This window comes from Amblyomma mixtum, chromosome 1 (genome assembly GCF_055824585.1).
Source record: "Amblyomma mixtum isolate Tamu chromosome 1, ASM5582458v1, whole genome shotgun sequence".
NCBI classification, from domain to species: Eukaryota; Metazoa; Arthropoda; class Arachnida; order Ixodida; family Ixodidae; genus Amblyomma; species Amblyomma mixtum.
Genome location: NC_143012.1, coordinates 129,960,701 through 129,979,548, shown reverse-complemented (window position 1 = coordinate 129,979,548; position 18,848 = coordinate 129,960,701). Strand labels below are relative to the sequence as shown.

The window sequence follows — 18,848 nt, the reverse complement described above, 5'->3', positions numbered from 1 at the left end:
TTTGCAACAATGCGATCCGCACCGAGAAATACATAAATCAAGGTCTGTGGTCTTTCTAACCGCGTTGACGCACTTGAAAAATAATGGGAAACATATCAATCCCAGGAACAAAAATCAAGTTCGAACACCAACCTTACTATCGGGAAGCTATCATCAGAAATCACTTATCACTTCCAGCACCTCGCTACCAATTTTCAGCTGCTGTTTCCTTACTAGACTGTAGAACATTACGTTGGTCTTCTGCATGTTAATTTTAAGATCTACCGTTCGGCTGTGCCTGTCTAGCTCATTGATCATGCTTTGCAGCTCATCTCCAGAGTGTCTTAGCAAAGCAATTTCGTTAGCGAATCGAAGATTATTTAGGTATTCTCTCTTAATTCTTTTCCCCACCGTTTCCCAATTCCGGCCTCAAAACACTTCCTCTAGACGGGCCTCGTTCTAATCTTTGACTTGAGCCAAACAGCACGCTAATTTGTATTAATAACACCCTCGATATCCTTTTTGTCTCAGACACGTATTGAATACAGTCAGTGTCGTGTTAAAATGGCCTGATCGATCATAAAATGCTATTAGTCAACCTATCCATCCGGTCTGTTGCTCAACAAGAATCCATCGGTTAATACGCGACTATAACATGGCTGACTTCGCTCGCATCAACAAGATGTAAAAATATTTTGCCTTTCCTTTCGCTATTCTGCCAGCCTCAAATGCGTCAACGAGAATTGGTTGGCATTCAAGCAGAAACTTTTGTCTCTACCAAGTATCTTTCTTTTTCATTCGTAGCGATGGAGGGAAACCCTGATATGCCAACACTTTAATAAAACGATATAAAAAAAAACGCCCTTCTCGCTGCGCCAAAGCATCGAGTTCTCCGCTTAAATGGGAAAAATATACGACCACACGGAGAGACTACAGAAACCGTTAAAGACTTCCTTGGAAAAAGTTCTATTACGAGTATCTATGAAGATCCTCCGCACCAGCCGTAAAAAAATATGGAATCTATTCACTCCTACGCGTAGCAAAAGCTATAATATTTTCTTACTTAACCCAGATGGCTCTATCGTGCCGCTAGAGCAGCGCTCCACTTTTCATTCATTTTGATTCAGAAACCTGTTCAAAGCATCTTACATCTTACACCGTTCAAACTTCGTCCAGATGCCTCCATTAATACTACAGCAGGCATCGCAAAACTCATTGACAGCTTAAAACTCCCAAGCAGCCCCAGCCCTGACAACATTCTTGCAAAGATTCTAAAGTCTACTAAAATAATTTGTTGTCTTATTTTGAAAATCACATTCACCCAGTCCCTAACTAACAGCTCGCTTCTGGATGACTGAAACCTAAGCGATGTAGTACCAGTATTCAGATCAGGAAAGCATTCTGATCCGCCCAACGATCACCTCATCTCAGCAGCCAGCAGTGCCTGTAAGCTCATGGAACACATTATATACTCCCAATTCGTGAACCACCTTTAAAACGTCTCATTTTCCTTTTCACAATAGCATGGATTCTGCCCTGGTCTTTCATGAGAGTTGCAACTTAAATGAATTCACTCCTGACCTTCATTTCCAGTTGCAATCTGTATCTCAAGCCCATGTCATATTTTTATACCTTTCCAAGTAGTTTGGTCGCGTCCCGCAGGAGACGTCTTATGCCTAAGCTTTCATGCGTCAATATCGATCGTCTCAAATTATACTGCATTAACCGTTTACTCACGAACCGATTTCAATTCAGCGTCACTGGGGGGTATGGTATACAATGGGCGTATGCGCGCCCCAAGGTTCTGTCCTGGGGCCGCTGCTTTCCGTCCTTTTTGCCACTGATCTTCCTTATGCATACAAGCATCCATTGGTGTCATCGCTGACGACTGTGTTTTATAACGTCGAATATCCCTCTAGTTAACACACAATTCTTGCATTTGGAGTCGTTCAGGCGTGAGGCTTAAATTTGTGCTTATTTGGGCTGCTTAGTACAAACACTTTTCTGATTAGCTGGCGGTGAATTACGATCACGGTAGTCATCGCCTTTGTGGTTGATTATGTTATCCGTCGTACGAACATCCTATACTGCAGCGATCGCGTAGAGGTAGAGCATCCGCCTCGCCTGCGAGAGGGCCCGGGTTCGAATCCCGGTGGCATGAAATTTTCTACCGTGTTTGAAAAACAAAAAAAAAATATCCGCAGGTCGATATAATTGCATAACCAGGCCTGGGCTGTGGCGAGATCTCGGTGACCAGAATCGATAACGCTCTCCCTCACCAGTGCAGGACTTCGGCACCCCGGTGTAGTACTTGGCCTTCTATGAACAAACCAATTAACCCTCAGCACCCAGCGGCTGCGGAGCAACTGACCAAGGCGGCGGTCAGGCCTGTGACGCAGCGGAGGGTGCTGAGAATCTCTGGCTCCGGACAGGCCGCCATTGGAAACTCAACCTGGGAAAGTTTAGCGTTAGAATCTTATCCAGTGCGCTGTTCGCACCTTATTCCGCAGCGCTCTTCGAGGAACTGTTAAAAGGGATGTCATAGAACTTGGTGAGTCTAAGAGGGAATATGAAGCGTATGCAGTGCTAATGGGTTGGCACGTACTGTGCTATCGCGGATTAGCGTACAGACGAGAGCTACGTGTGTGATTCCTCATCAATTATGATATAGCTGGCAACATAGAGAAGCTCCATAGTATTCACGAGAGGATGGCAGCTGTCGTAATCAGGCTTAGTAAATTTTGTTTATTGGTTTGATTTCCCCGTAGGGGCATCTGCTTCATTCAGATGTTGATGAGTTGCGAAAGCACGGGTTACTGAGCATCCGTAGGGACATCCCCGCGGGGTGATGGTGAGCAGTGCGCTACCACGGACCCGAGCACCCGCGCTTACCCGTGCGTGGCATCGCCGTGTTCGGGGAAAAGGGGATCCTGGTGGTTGAAACCGTGCCAAGCGTTTTGACCTTTAAGGCCCCTCGGCGGAGGGAACACACCACTTTGGCCCCAGGTTCCTGTAGACGGCACCTCCGGACTGGCCTGACCGGGGGAAATCGGCAGTAGCCTTTTCCTTTCCTCCTCTCAATAATTTACTTTCCTATCTCTTTCTTATAACTCTCCCGCCTCCTCCTCTCTTCTTTGTTTTTTTTTTTCACTTTTGATAGGCGGCTCGGGTTAACCTTGTGTGGCCAACCACCCTCAGTTGTGTCATATTTGGTTTAATTGGGGTGTACAGCTGGCGTGGGCAGGGCTTGCTTGCAAGTTCCTGCCCCGTCTCCTCGCTGGGATCCGTGATGGGCGGCTGGCACCGTGACCGAACATGAAATATATTCTATGGCTCCACCTCTTACACAAAATGATCGCACTCTGAAAAGGGTGCGGACATTTGACATCACTGCCCACTGCTTCAGGAAAACGAAAAAAATCCTTCCCGAAATGTCATGTCCTTCATAGTGTGGAAAAAGAAAAAACTGCAAGAACAATGCCCCATTCACAGTCTCAAAATGCCTAACTTATGCGCTCAGTCCAGGGTACAAACTATCAAAAATCCCGAATGGTGACCAATTACTAGAGCTAAAAGACATCGTAAGATATTCCAAACTTCCTAACCAAGTGCCCAGTGTGGATAACATATTGTCTATAACTGCACACCGATCCCTGAACACGGTCCGTGGCGTGATTTCAGGAACAGATTTCAACCACCTGACTGAGGAAGAGTTGCTGGAAGGTTTAATGGATCCAAATGTCATAAATATACACCGTATAAAGATAACGAAAAATGACAAAGAAATGCCAACAAATGCCTGAAATTCAACTCCAGCACACTTCAAGAGCCCATAGAAACAGGCTACCTGAAAATAAATATCATCATCATCATCAGCCTGACTACACCCACTGCAGGGCAAAGGCCTCTCTCATGTCTCTCCAATTAACCCTGTCCTTCGCCAGTTGCGACCACCGTAATCCCGCAAATTTCTTAATCTCATCCGCCCACTTAACTTTCTGCTGCCCCGTGCTACGCTTGCCGTCTCTTGGAATCCCCTCCGTTACCCTTAAGGACCAGCGGTTACCTTGCCTTCGCATTACATGCCCTGCCCAAGCCCACTTCTTCCTCTTGATTTCAACTAGGATGTCATTAACCCGCGTTTCTTCCCCCACCCACTCCGCCCGCTTCCGATCTCTTAACGTTACACCTAACACTTTTCTTTCCATAGCTCGCTGCGTTGTCCTTAACTTAAGCTTAACCCTCTTTGTCAGCCTCCACGTTTCTTCCCCATAGGTGAGTACCGGTAATGTACAGCTGTTGTATACTTTTCTCTTGAGGGATATTGGACTAAGGTTTCTTCTGAATCGAATGCTTTCTCGTGATTAATGAACGCTATATCCCTCTGTTCAAATTGATGATGTCAGGACGAAGGAATTGTGTCCGCTGTCATTAGGAAGCAATGCGCCGGGCTCTGTAATGGACGAGCGTATTTAGTAAGGAACAAGGCCTAGACAGACAGTTCTTAAGTCAGGGCGAGGGCAGAACGATATCTTGCACGCGCAGACTGCGACACGGTAGGGTATTTATTCTTGGGTTTTCGGTGTTCCGATGGCTCTACGATAGTAATCTTTTATTGCGTTCCCATTTTCTTATAGCGAAGCAGCTCAAGCAACAAAACATTTTCGTGTATGTTTACATGTTGACTGCAGCTCGTGCGCCGCGTCTTTGTCAGATCGAATAAACATGTTCGGTATGGTGCAGGAAGGTTGTATTGTCTACGGCCGAGTAGGCGTCCCAAATCTAGCGACGTTTTTTTTTTTCTATAATCTGAGCCGTTGCTGAGGAGCTCGTGGGAGTCTGAGGTCCAAGCAGACGAAAGGAGTTCGGGGAAATTCGCTTTCGATTATAGGAGTGGTCTCATAAGACACTCTTTCTCTATGTCCTTCGCTATATCGCCTCCGTCACACTTTGAACTAGGTTGCGGCATTGAAATGTCCCTTTGCAGCCTCTAATATTTGAGCGGCCATGCTCAAATATTGCCTCCTTCCGACGGGTCCGTGCAAGAAGGTTTCCCCGCTCACATTACGGAGTAGTTTGCCGCTGCAAGTCCGCGCTCATGTGTTAGCGGGCAGAAGAGAGGCCGAAAGAGCATCCTTCAGCCTTTGTCCCAGGCTGCCCCCATCGAAGGCGGCGTGTGTTGGGGTGCGTCGCCTCCGAAGGGAGACGGCCAACAAAGGCAGCTCCCCGGATGACTATCCGTCACGCCGAGGTACGCTTGGCCCGCAGACTCGCTGCAGCACGCCCGTATCTTAATATACTTGCTTGCTTGTACCTGGCAATGATTAATGAGCGACTGAACCGGGCCTCTCGGGATCGCCGCTGTGCGCGCCTTTATTCTTCCGCGCGCATTGAGCGATGGGAACTCAGTGGCCGGAGGAACTAATTCCTGCAATCGCCGCCGTCCCGCTTTTATGTGGGATGAAGAAACAAGCGAGAACGTCGTCTGCTTGCGTCTGTAATTGCTCAAGTCTGAACATAATGCAATTCACGCGGATAATTTTGGTGCAGAGCCTCGCCGCGGTGGCTCAGTGGTTACGGCGCTCGGCTGCTGGCCCGAAAGACGCGGGTTCGATCGGCCGAATTTCGATGGAGGCAAAATTCTAGAGGTCCGTGTACTGTGCGCTGTCAGTGCAGTTAAATAAGACCAAGTTGCCGAAATTTCCGGAGTTCTTCACTACGGCGTCCCTCATAGCTCGAGTTGCTTCGGGACATTAAAAGCCAATAAACCTAAACCAATTCTGATGCAGCAGTGCATGGATGCTTCAGGTGGCCGAGTGCTGGCAGGGAACGATGGAACGGATTTCTGCAGCAGTGCAGTCCTAACGGAGGCTGATATTTTCTTTGCGGGGAGTACATGTATTTTGGACCGCGTGGCTGACTGGAGCAGAACGAGACACATAAGCAGCGCCTTTGAAGATTGCAGAAATTAAGGGTGAAGCTGTGGTGGCAAACTGGGGTTGACCCATGTCGACAGATCAACACACCACAAAGAGGCCAAAGGAGGACTAAGAGAGGGAGGGCCAGGGAAGCGGTGAGTCAGTTCTAGCGGGGGCGTGGCTAGGCGAACCGCCGTTCACACAGGACACACCGCAGCCGCAAGACAAGAAAGGCATACAAAGTTCTATTTTCCTAAATACGCCTCTCGAGCATTTTTCAAGCACCCGCGCTTGCTGCCCAAACGACAGGACGTTGTTTTTTAGTTAAAGGAACGTTATTAAAATGGCACCCGGGTAGTTCTACTGGAAAAAGAGAAAGAAAACTACCAAGAACACCAGTGCAGGCATGGCCTGTATTTACGCTTTTGGCGTTTTTATCACACCTTTCCAGTGGACGTTCACGCTGAAATAAATTTTACTTTGAAAAGTCTTCAGTAAAAGTAACATTTTTGTCATTAACACTCGGTAACTAGACCTCCACTTCTTGTCAGTGCGCTTTTCAACCCTTTTTTTAAAATATGAGGGCATTCTGGTCCCTAATATCGCTGATCTTGATCAACATTTAAAACAAACAAACATACCAGTCGAGTCCTCCTGTTAAACGTTGAATAATATGTAATCGCCATGAAAATAACTGAACCAAGTACCAGGTCTAGTCGAAGTTTAAACATAAGGTCAGATTTTCGACCTCAAAATCGTTTGTAAGTCAGGCAAAAAACACAGTGATGCTGACAGCCTGTCCTGTGCTCCTATTCCTTGCACCTAAGCTGACATAGACGGCGATCCGGCTTTGGTCTAATCAGCAACACAGCGACGACACCAAGCAGTGGGCCCTCTACAGCATCTAGAAGGACTCGCCTTCCCTTCACGCGTGAAATAGCGTCGTTTTGCTTGTGGGATGACGTCCTCCACAAGAAAAACTACGGCCCCACGGACACTGTACCTAATCGTAGTTCCAACGGTGGTTCGCTTCCAAGTTCTGCATGCATTCTACGACAACCTTTCTCCCGGGCACCTTGGCTTTTCTAGAGCGTTGGTACGGCTATGGCAGGAGTACTACTGGATCAGACTTACTGCAGCTGTCCAGCGCTAAGACTTTCCGTGAGTGCCAGTGTTGGAAGGCACCACCAGTCAAGCCGGCGGAGTGTTCCAGCCCATTAATCCGCCTCGAGTCCCTTTCCGTTAGGTCGGCCTGGACTTGCTAGGCCCATTTGTGAAGTCATCGCTGGGTAACAGGTGAACTTTGGTTGCCACCAACTACCTCACCGGGAATTGTGAGACGCGAGCCTTTCCCTAAGGCACCGCGGCTGACATTCATAAATTCATCATCATCCCCCTGCAGTGCCCCTGCAGAAGCTTCACCTGACTGTGTCGGCATTTACATCGGCATTTACTCCGGAAGTCATGCGGCTCAGTGGGATTAGGGGCGGCAAAAGCACTGCCTGCCACACTGAAACAAATGGACTCACTGACAGGTTAAATAAGCCGATATCGTTTCTATCGACGTCGACGCTGACGAGGAGTGCGACAAGAAACTGCCTTACGTAACGTTCGCTTGTAACACTGCCTTTTAAGAGACGGCAGGCGTCCCGCAGTTCCGTTTGGTGCATTATTGCGACTACACGCTGGACGCAGCGCAAGTGTGTCTGCCGAAGGTTGCAGCGCAAGTGTGTCTCGTTCCCTTTTACTGTCTTAGCGCTGTGATATTCTTTCCGTCAACACGTACCACCACTCACTCTCTTCTAGAGTTGCACACTGTGAGGAGATTGTGGGCGTCACTATGGTTGGTTGACGCCAGATTGGCGTTAATCGGACGAACGTGCCGAACGCTGCATTCTCCGCAAATTTATATGTGGTGGGGCGAACAACTTCACCCCGCCCATGAAAGAAGCGGTTCGCACTGCTGAGCGGCGACAGGGGCCACGCCTGATTAGCCATTGACAGGAGGCATGAGGCGTCGACTAGTTCCATAACAAACGCTTTACTTTTGGAAAGATCAACAACAACTCATTACAGGAACACAGCGGCTAACCAAACACCGTCAGTTGGCCAGGCGCGAGACAATCAGCTAGAACAGAGGCATGATTCCAACAAACGCGTTAGTATGAGGAAGGAACACAACGGTACAGCAATGCTACGCCAGAATGAAATACTATACAAAATATTAAGACGAGAAACAGTGAGCGACAGGACAAAGAAAAGAGTTTGATCGAGTGGGAAGAAACGGTGGCTTAGCGGCGGAGTGGAGCGTCAGGCAGCGGTGCTCGTTGCGGGGCTGGCGGGGTGTCGCGTATACGGGTGAGCTTGGGGCGCCGCCCACGCATCTTCGGGGCCGCCGCTGTACACGTCAGACTCCCGCCTAGGCTCGCTTGCTGACCTTACCTGACTTACTTCCGCACGCACAGATTTCTCCAGGCCAACTGCGGTTTTCCCGCTGCCGCGTTCTCGTGACAAATAAAGTTCAAGGCACAACGCGCCAACGATTCGCAGACCTCGAAAGGAAAAAAGAAAAACAAAGGAACTGAGAAGGAACGCAAGAGAAAGCCCCGATGCTAACGAGGTGCCGTAACCCACAGCTCTCCGTTCCTACAGAGTAGAAGCGCTCGCGTCCAGGCGACAATACGGGTAGGGGGCGGAATGGTCTCGAATGCTCCTCCAGCGTCACGAGGGCTTAACCTTTCATGCCGGAGGTCAAAATGTCAGCCGCCGCGCCGCAACATGTTTGCGAAAAACAGGTGCCTTCGATACCTCGGCCGGAAAAGTGAACGAACGACAGGGCAAGCACGAACTTTGTGAAATGCATCCGCCCATCGCTGGCACTGAACAGTTCGCTCGGCATGCAGATGCGGCCCGCCAACTGGCTAGACAGCGACCCCATGGAAAGCAAGAAAGCCGTGCTGCAACCTTCGTCAGAGGGAGGTACTTCGCCAGCCTAGCGAACAAGTTTTGGTTTGGAGTCCAATACGCCTGCGTGGTCGTTCTGGGAACGTGAATTACGGTGTGCTTCCGCTAGAAAATGTTCGCGCCTCCATGCGGCAGGCGACACCAGACATCGTACACAAATGAAGCCCCGCTAGGAATTTTTCGTCAAATCCCAGCACCAGGAAATGCGTTCAAGCCCATCGTGATTGTGCCTCTCCTTTCCTGTCTTTGCGACACCGGGTTGATTTATTTTATTTATTTTATTCAATACTGCCAGCCTCCATTTGGTGGCCAAGGCAGGAGTGGTACAAGGGTACATCGTACATCGCGACAAAACAAAGCAAGTAAAAATGCGAATAAAGAAGCAAAAGCTAACACACAGGGTTTTATAGAAAGACAAAGAGCAAGGTTAAATGCACTCGGTTACCCAAACAAACAAAAGAAAGCAAACAAAAGAGCATGAATGAATACACTGCGCTTAAAATGACGATATGACAGCAGATAAAAAAGACTTCTGATCTGTCAAACGGACCACGTCACACGGAAGCCCGTTCCATTCCAATATCGTTCTTGGAAAAAAAGAAAACTGATACGCTTTCGTTCGGCACCGTGGCACCATGATTGTCAAATTGTGTTTATTGCGCGTTGGTCGTGAAGTGTTGTATGCCATGTAGGTCTCAAAATGAATGTTTGTTAAGTTATTAACAATCCCATGCAACATTTTTAGACGGTGCAACTTGCGACGAGATTGAAGTGTCTGCAGTTCAGATTGCCTCAATAGATTAGTAACCGAAACGTGCCTTCCATATGCGTTGTAGACAAATCTAAGCGCCTTCCTTTGAACGCCTTCAATGCGCTGTACATCTACTTGGGTGTGCGGATCCCAAGCCACATCTGCGTATTCCAGTAATGGCCGTACGAGTGCAGTGTAAGCTGCTAATTTAGTTTTAGATGTGCAGTGCCTTAGACGGTTTCTTAACAGCCAAAGCCTGTTGGACGCCTTTGAGACTATATGCCCGATGTGCGAACTCCAAGTCAAGTTACTATTGAATACAACCCCCAAGTATTTGTATTCGTTTACGGGGGAGACAGCTGCACCGTTAATTGTGTATGTGTAATTAAGAGCGCACTTTTTACGCGTAAATGTCATTTTTGAGCACTTAGACGTGTTTAGTGACATTTGCCAGATTAGGCACCACCTTGAGACCTCTGAAAGGTAGTCATTCAGCACGTGGTGATCCTCCGCATTTTGAATAGGCAGATATACAACGCAGTCGTCAGCGAAAAAACGGCACCGTACATGGGAGTCGAAGTTTAAGTCGTTTAAGTAAATAAGGAACAATAGTGGACCGAGAACGGAGCCCTGGGGTACTCCTGAGAGAACTGGAGCTGGCATAGAATTGGAACCTGAGATCTGGACGTACTGGTGCCGTTCAGAGAGGTAGGAATCGAGCCATTGAACAAGACGCTGATTTTGTAATAGATGTCTGAGTTTTATTAATAGATTACGGTGCGAAACGCGATCAAAGGCGTTCGCAAAGTCGAGAAATATTGCATCTAATTGCCCACCCTGATCAATGCATGCCAAAAGTTCATTGGTTGTGTGAATTAGTTGTGTTACGGTGGACAGGCCACGCCGAAACCCATGCTGGTTACTAGAAAAGAAGTTACTGCTTTCTAGAAAAGAAATCAAGTGCTTGAAAATGAAATGCTCCATAACCTTACCCGAGGTACACAGGAGTGAAACTGGCCTGTAGTTGTTTACACAAAGTTTGTCACCCGATTTGTGGATAGGGATGACCTTTGCAGTCTTCCAGTCAGCCGGAACTTCTGAATTTAAAAGACTTTCATTGTAAATGATGACAAGATATTTCGCGCACCATTCTGCGTAGCGGGAGAGAAACGCATTTGGGATGCCATCGGGCCCAGGAGACTTCTTTTTGTCTAAATTGAGTAGAGCTGCAAAAACTCCTTCGACAGATATTTGTAGGTCTGGTAAGATAAGGCACGTGGATCGAAATTCAGGCTCCTGCCTACTGTCAGTAGAAAACACTGAAGAAAAGTAATTATTGAAAGCTGATGCAATGTCGTAAGGATCCTTACTTTCTCTGTTATTCAAACGAATTTTACTAACTGTATCCTTCTTCTTTGTTAAGTGTATCCAAAATTTGTGTGGGTCTGCGGTGAGAAAGTTATGCATTTTAGCGTTAAAAAAAGTGTACTTAGACTGTTTAATTTTCATGCGCAACTCTGTGCGAAGTGACCGCAGGGAAACGTGCCCTGTTTTAAAGCGCTTGGATCCTAGACGCTTGATACGACGCTTGAGCTGGAGCAGTTCGCGAGTAATCCAGGGACTACTGCGATTCATTTTTCTAAGTTTAGTCGGCACGTATCTTGTGATACATTTGTGTACAATAGACTTGAAGTGCACCCATAGGTCATTAACTTTCATGAGACCAGCCGCGTGTTTCTCAACGAATTCATCGTAGTCTTGTTCCAATAAATCTAAGATACTTTCGTCTAGGGCATTGTTGAAGTCAAGAAATGGTTTTCTTAACTCACGGACAGGCGGTCGCATCATGTTACTTTTGAAGAGTACAGCTTTGTGATCAGAAATGCCTGGTATGATTTCAACGGAGAAGCCAAGTTTTTCAATAGTATCGGTAACAAACACAAGGTCTAGAAGGGAGCTTGAACCTGATGCAGTACGTGTCGGCCCCTGCACGACCTGCTTTAAATTAAATGCAAAGGCGATATCAAGCAAAAGATCAGAATTTTGACATGAAGCTACAGTACGCAGAAGTTCCCAGTTGATTTTTGGTAAATTAAAGTCACCACACATCATTACATAAGCATATTTTTTACCATGTTCTAACAAAAATTCGTGCAGTCGTTCTAGAACCGAGACGTCTGCATCCGGGGGTCTATACACAGAACCAATAAAAATGTTCAAATTGTTAAACCGAAGCAATATCCAAACCATTTCGATGCCTGTGTTATGAGGAATAACTGTGTAATCTAGTCCCTTTTTTATAGCTATGGCTACGCCCCCTCCCCTTCCGCTACGGTCGTGCCGTACTATCTCATGAGTGTTGGGTATTACTTCTGAATCAAGAATAGCTTCGTTCAACCAAGTCTCGGTTATGATTGTGATGTCTGCGTCGTGTGTGATAAGAAGACATTCTAAGTCATCGCATTTATTCCATATGCTTCTGGCATTAATGTTCAACAAAGAAAAAGGGACCGCAGTGGGGCGGACTTCGAGGCATTGGCTGGGTAACTTCACAGTCTGCGCATGTCTGTGATATTTGCGAGCGTCCGAACAGACTGGTCAGGGATCATTTACGGGCACTCTTTCCTCGAGAGTTTCATCCCATCGGAACAGTTTTCCGTTGATCTTTATCTTGTCAAAAAAGAGCCCGATTTTCGCACCATTTGCTTTTTGCTGTTGGGCGCTGTCCCAAAGCTTCTTACGTATTGACTGAACACGTGGCGAAAAGTCTTCCGAGATCACGTATTTCGTGTTTTTTAGCTTGCTGCAGTTTTGAAGGATCCTTCCCTTGTCCCTTCCGTTCAACAGTTTAAAGATTAGTGGGCGGCATTTCTTTTCAGCAGGTCTTCCAAGTCTGTGAATTCGCTCGATAGCTACATTAGGCACCTTCAGTATGTCGTTGAGAATTTTTTCAGACACAATTGCCTCTAGGTCCTGGTGCTGCTCGTCATTTTTTTCTGGCACACCGTAGACAATTAGATTATTTCTCCTGCTTCTGTTTTCTAAGTCGTCAACCTTACGAAGCAAAGTTTCCACAGTTTTTTGCATTTCGTCGACTCTCTGTGAATAAGATGTAACAGTAGAAGTCAATCCGTCCAGTTTTCCTTCGATAGCAGCTATCCTGTTATTTGTTTCGCCAAGTTGTTGATGTACTGACTGCGTGGTTTGCTTTAGGACATTCAGTTCAGCTAGAATTTGTGTAAACATAGTTTCAGTGCCAGGTCCAGGATTAAGTTCGACGTCACCACAAGAACAAAGCAAGTCCACGAAACAAGTCCACGAAAACACGGCTAACAGTCACTGAAACCGAGGAAAGTATAAGGCAATGTCATCATCATCATCATTACTATTGATTAACCCTTAAGGATGCCGTAGGGGTGGAGATACAAGTGTCATGAGGGCCATTGATGCCCGCTCACCCTCGCTCTAGCGTTGTTTGTCTGAGCCGTACGTGCGGTCCATTCAGAGCTCCACAAGCTGTCTCTGACGATATGTGTGCCTGGGGAACACCGCACTCCACACCATGCATAGGCATATTGTTCAGGGCCGCACAAGCAGCAATGATCCAGGTTCAGACGCGGTGCGGGTACTAAAAGTGGCAAATGTGATTAACAGCTGACGGCGGAATAAACAATAACCGCTATCAATGGGGTAAAATGTTAGGCTAACTTCGAAAAAAAGAAAAGACATCCCAAAGAAAGCCATGAGAAAATGAACGTAAGGCGGTTTACATCAGTTCCAACGGTAATCAAAAAGGTACAACGACGGCTAACAGTCACTGAAACCGAGGAAAGTATAAGGCAATGTCATCATCATCATCATTACTATTGATTAACCCTTAAGGATGACGTAGGGGTGGAGATACAAGTGTCCTGCGGTCATACATATGAGAAATAAAAAAATGAGAAAAAAGTGGGCAAAGCGAAAGAGTGACAAATTATTATGGTCGGCTGAAGACAATGTGGAAAAGAAGCATACAAAAATGCACACTACAGTAATACAATCTGTCCAATAAAGCTAATTGAATAAATTCTGGATCTGATGATGGGAAAATTAGCAGTGCAACCATTTTTACCAAAAAGGTAATTTACTGTAATGCAGGAGAAAAAAACAACCGTGGGACCCGAACCCACGACGTCCGCATGTCACGTGCGGTGCTCTACAACTGAGCTTTCAAACATGGTACTTAATACAGGCGTTTGTGTACATGAACAGGCTGTATACATAGGCTATTTACAACGGTAGCTTTCCATTCCCCTGCTTTGGAGGCGTTTATATTTGATATAACCGAACATGCTCACCAACTGAACTGTTCGTCAGCGCCCACCCTAGTCCAAAGCGGCGGACGTAGGAACTTTCTGTATTGCCTCAAGTTCCACACCAAATGTTACCGTACGGTGAGCGAGGCAGCTGTAGGAGCTGTGGTTATTGTTCATCGCAAATTGAAAAGGAATGAAAGAAAAAACATTTTCCTATATTTTCCCTGGTTTCAATGACCACCTTCTGAAGAACCCCTTATTTCCGTTTTTCTGTCTGCAAGACACTGCAAATGGTTTGATGTTTGCTCAGTTAGTAGGTAGTCGAAGGCTGATATTGTCACGTAATGGTAACTGGAGTTCCGAGAGCAGCAAGACAGCGAAAATGGCTTCTAAATAAAACCTTGTATTTGGGCTGACTTGCGCCCACAATAGACTGAAGCACTCAGCGGCGGCGTAGCATCAAGCATGCTCGGCGGTCGCCGCCCTCGGCCGTGCTCAATTTAAAGCTCATAGCGAACTTTCAAGATACGGCCTGCAATGTTACTGCAACATTCTGGAACAACGTAGAATCGGCTCCGCCTGGATGCGATCAATCGAGATAAGTGTGGTCGCGTCTTGCATCGCAAACAATGTCATAAAGCGGCGTGCCGGCAGTTTTGAGGAATGAACTGCTAAGATTCGCAGCATTACTGCCCTCTCAAAGGAGCATCGACCCGATTCTTGAAAACAAGTAAAGCGACTACAAACTAAACGAATTGTGCAAAAATAAACACGGATTGAGGAAACACAGTGCCCTTTAGCTCGCATTATAGGGCTTTATACGGACGACACGGAACACTTCTGGCCGTACGCGGCGTTGCTGAGATGTGATTTCGTTCGGGATGACTTATAGTCCAGTTTACCGAGCCGACGAAAAACGTTGTACGGTCCGAAATATCGGCGCAAAAGCATTTCACTCAATCCGCTGCTGCCAGTGGGCGTCCAAACCTAGATCATTTCTAAACCCACTTCCCTCGGAAATGAATGCGCCTTTGGCGCTGACCAAAAATCAACAAGCCAGACAGAAATTGAGTTTCACTAAGAGCAAACATTGACCAATATTTCTGCCCCATCTATGGTTGGCCTTGTTGCTGCCCGTGCCTGTCCTGAGCTCGTTCGATTCGGAATTGCTCCATGGCTGCAATTTTTAGAAGGTTCAGAAGACTGCACATTTTTACTGTGACTAATGTATTTTGAGCCGTGATTGGTGGAAGTCGTTGAGCATTGTTGAAAGGGAGACTTTTTATTGGTCGGAACAGATATTTGGCGTGAAAAGAACAGAGTGCGTAAGACGGAAGATGGTCGGCTCGAAAGATGGAGGTGAGGCTCGCTCGGTGCCGACTCCGGTAGCTGGAATGTTTTGCCCCTTCCTTGTGTGGCTTCAGCTGTTGCGCTGTTTTACAAGAGGCGTTGACTGGCGAGAAGTCCTCTTATGCTGGTCGCAACCGAGCACCGTAGGCTGATGGACGTTTGAAGGAAGTGTCGTCCTCTCCAGTGTAGGCCATCACCAGCTTGACTACGGACTTGCCGCACGATAGCCGTAAGCGGTGACAGGAGAAGCAGCCTTTGTAGACGTGTTTTATGCGAAGCATATTACTAGAGCTACACTACAGCCCGTCGAGCGCGGCGGTGGAGCTACCATTGACCTTTAGCGTGACCACGTGACACCACGTGACAACATGACGTCACAGCAGAGGAGAGATGGGCTGCCGGCTCGCGCGGTCGGCCGCGGCGGTGGAGGCTCCACATCAGAGGCGCGGCGGCTGACCACGTGACAACATGACGTCACAGCAGAGGAGAGATGGGCTGCCGGCTCGCGCGGTCGGCCGCGGCGGTGGAGGCTCCACATCAGAGGCGCTGCAGCTGACCACGTGACGCTACAGCAGCGGTATAAAGCTTGGCTTGCCTCGCTCTCCGGGCACTTACGAGGCGGCCAGGTGTTGAGATGCCGCCTAGAAGCAGGGCTGATTTGAACGAGAAGCGAAAGCTTCAACGTGCCACAGAGACCGATGAAGAGCAGGATGAACGTCTGGCTAAGCGGCGTGCTCAATATGCGGCTCGGCGACACGTTCTACAACAACTAAAGAACAAAGCGAGGAACTTGTCAGCAATGCTCCCACTAGTGCTGCCACCGAGTCCGTCAGTAGTTCTACAAGTTCGGAACGCTAGGGAATGGTGGCGGTGGTGGAATCACTAAGGGTGTTTCCAATGTACTTTCCATGGGTGCCAAGAATGCTGTTGTAGCCGGTGCTGGGGCAGCGGTTGTACACTCTGCATTGAATTCACCGATGATCCCGTATATAGCTGCCACGGCAATCCTTGCTACACTTCTAGTGGTTGTATTAAAATGACCAAGTATTCAACCAAGGAAAGCCATGTATTACCAAGCCTAGCCATCGATATGCTTCGCATCTGACTAGGCTTAACCTTAGCTAAGCCTCAGCCATTTTTTCACCGACCTTTTCCACGCGCTCCTTACTTTCTCAGGCGCTGAAAACGCAACGCGTGCTCTGCCAGAGCATAACATAATAATATAATAAACACATTTATTTTCCCGAAAACATGTTTACAAGTTTAAGACTAGTCTTCCCAAACTGTAGCTGCAAACGATGTACTGGACCCTGTGCAACTCTTTCTGATTCATGGCAGTGATACAGAAAATGGCAGCTTGTTGTTGAATCGCCCACGAAATAGGCGCATGATGGTTGCCGTTAATGAACTCATGGAAATTGCCCTGAATAATCAGTTCCGAAGCAACATGGGCAAGTTGTGTTGCCTGTCCCAGTACCCCGTTAGCTGCTCCGTTGCGCAGCGCCCGGGAGTTGCCGCTCATTTCATCTCGAAGCTCCGGCCCGCTTCGCTGTTCGTGGCAGGTGTTTCGCAACGCGACAGCAGCACAGACTTAAAAATCACGCCTCGACTGAAGCGCACTGCTGTCGCCCTGTCGGGTGGAAATTTCGTGCACTGGCTTCGGGAGCCCCGAGCGAATGTCACTGCCATTCCAGGTGGGACGCGTCGGGAGCGCACATGTCACAGAAATCCCAATAACTTGACTGCATTCGGCGTCAATGGCACAACACCGAAAAAAGATGTAAGATTTCAAATTCAGCTCAAATTTTGCGGACACGAACAAGCACCCCCTAACGTCCTCCGTAGCCAGTGAAGCAGTTTTACTTTTGAGGAAAAAAATTACGAGGAACTTTAGCGGCTAAAGTGCTGAAAGGCGAAAGCCTGAGTGCTGCATTCTGCTACGCGATTGTTCACTTCACATTTTGTTGGTGCATTAATTAACTGCCAATTAATGACGCTTAAGCTTCGACTTTAGGAGTGGAACGCGACAGCGTGTTGTAGCGCTGCCACTGAGTCCATTGAACGCCACCACCCGTTCGGCGCGACGCCTTGCCCTTTGAACGCAACGCTTTTTAAGGAAAGTAAATGGCGCAGTAATTCTCTCTCGTCTCGGTGACACCTGAGCCGCACTGTACAGGAAGGGAGCAAGTGGAGTGAAAGAAGAAAGAGGGGCCGTAGTGAAGAAAATGAAAATTGTATTTGAGGAAAGGAAATTACGCATTAACTGTCTCGCATATCTCAGTAGACACTAGTCGAAAATTGTATTTGACGAAAGAAAGTTGCGCAGTAACTGTCTCACATATTTCGGTGGACACCCGTCAAAATTCGCGCGTAGTGACATCACGACAATTTGGACCAATCTGAAACGCGGACAAATACGCCTTGCTCGTCAGTAAATTGGTTTTTGAGGAAAGGAAATGTATCTGTCTCGCATATCTCGGTGCACTCCTGAACCTCGCCGTAACGGGAAGGTAGGAAGATGGGAGTGAACGAAGACACCGTATTCACTAGACGCACCTTTGTTCATTCCAAACCATCGAGCTGGCATGGCCGAGTGGTAGAGTGCTCGACTCGCACTCCGGAGACCGGGGTTCGATTCACAAGCTCGGCCAATTTCTTACTCGGTTTTATTTATTTATCTGGTCTGACTAGAAAGGTTAATTGGACTAATTGGTGAAATAAGCAATTAACTAAACTCAAACTTACTTGGAGCATCACTATACGATCCCTTTAATTGGTTGCATGGTTAGTAGCCAAAGTACAATTGGCCCCGTTTGAAATTCGCGCACTGTGACGTTACGACCGCTTCGACCAACTGAAAAGCGTGACATTTCTTGTCGACAGCTCCTGCTTACAACAATGAGGTATTAAAGGCTTCCGCCTTAAAACCCGCCAAGCTGGTTGCAAACGAAACGAAGGCAGACTGAAAGGAATTAGGCAGACGAAGCGCCTCCTAACAATTGGTCATATTACATGGGAAACAGCTCTTAACACAAGCACTTCGGTGCCGTGCTGCTTACATCAAGTTCCACTTGAAAAGCAGAGTATGTATGATTACGATTTAGTAGGACGTTCTTGCAGGCTCTTTGGGTCATTACCGAGGTAGGTTAGAAACTGCGCAAAAGCACGAAGGCAAGAGGGAAAGAAATGAACACGACACCACTGCACCCGGGGTGTCGACGCGAGTGTCCTGCGTTAGATGTGGCAACACTTGGGGGAGGGACTGTGCCTGGGTGGTCCTCAGGATATGCGGAATATCTCCGAGTGCAGTAAAACAGGAACAAGGGACGTCTAATGTCGGCTGATGAAAGATTCAGTGGTACCAAATGCTGCACGTCGGAGTGCCTAGCAAGTGTCGGTCAACATGCACACGAGCGGAGTGCGCGAACGAGGACACCAGAAGCGCTTTGTCTGGTGGGACTCTTGGTGCTTTTTGCTGTGTTGAATTGAGCGGTAAATCCATCTGGAACAAGATTCGTGGGAAACCTACTCCTAAAGCTCTCATTGTAAAATAAAGTACAAATCAAGGAGCCTCGCTTCCTGCATGCA

At 47.5% G+C, this 18,848-nt stretch overlaps 3 protein-coding genes across 13 annotated transcripts in view; 1 reads left to right on the top strand and 2 right to left on the bottom strand.

The window, feature by feature from the left end:
* Nucleotides 1-18,848, bottom strand: part of LOC149367588 (uncharacterized) — a 1,242,925-nt gene that overhangs the window by 508,869 nt on the left and 715,208 nt on the right. The gene's annotated exons all lie outside the window — the stretch shown is intronic.
* The window catches only part of LOC149367592 (CD151 antigen-like), a 231,785-nt gene that overhangs the window by 63,624 nt on the left and 149,313 nt on the right, over nt 1-18,848 (top strand). The gene's annotated exons all lie outside the window — the stretch shown is intronic.
* Nucleotides 11,131-12,945, bottom strand: LOC149367594 (uncharacterized; the record flags this gene model as incomplete). Its single annotated transcript, XM_089575045.1, has 1 exon — nt 11,131-12,945. A coding segment is annotated over one exon (735 nt), but the record flags the coding sequence as incomplete, so codon positions are not given.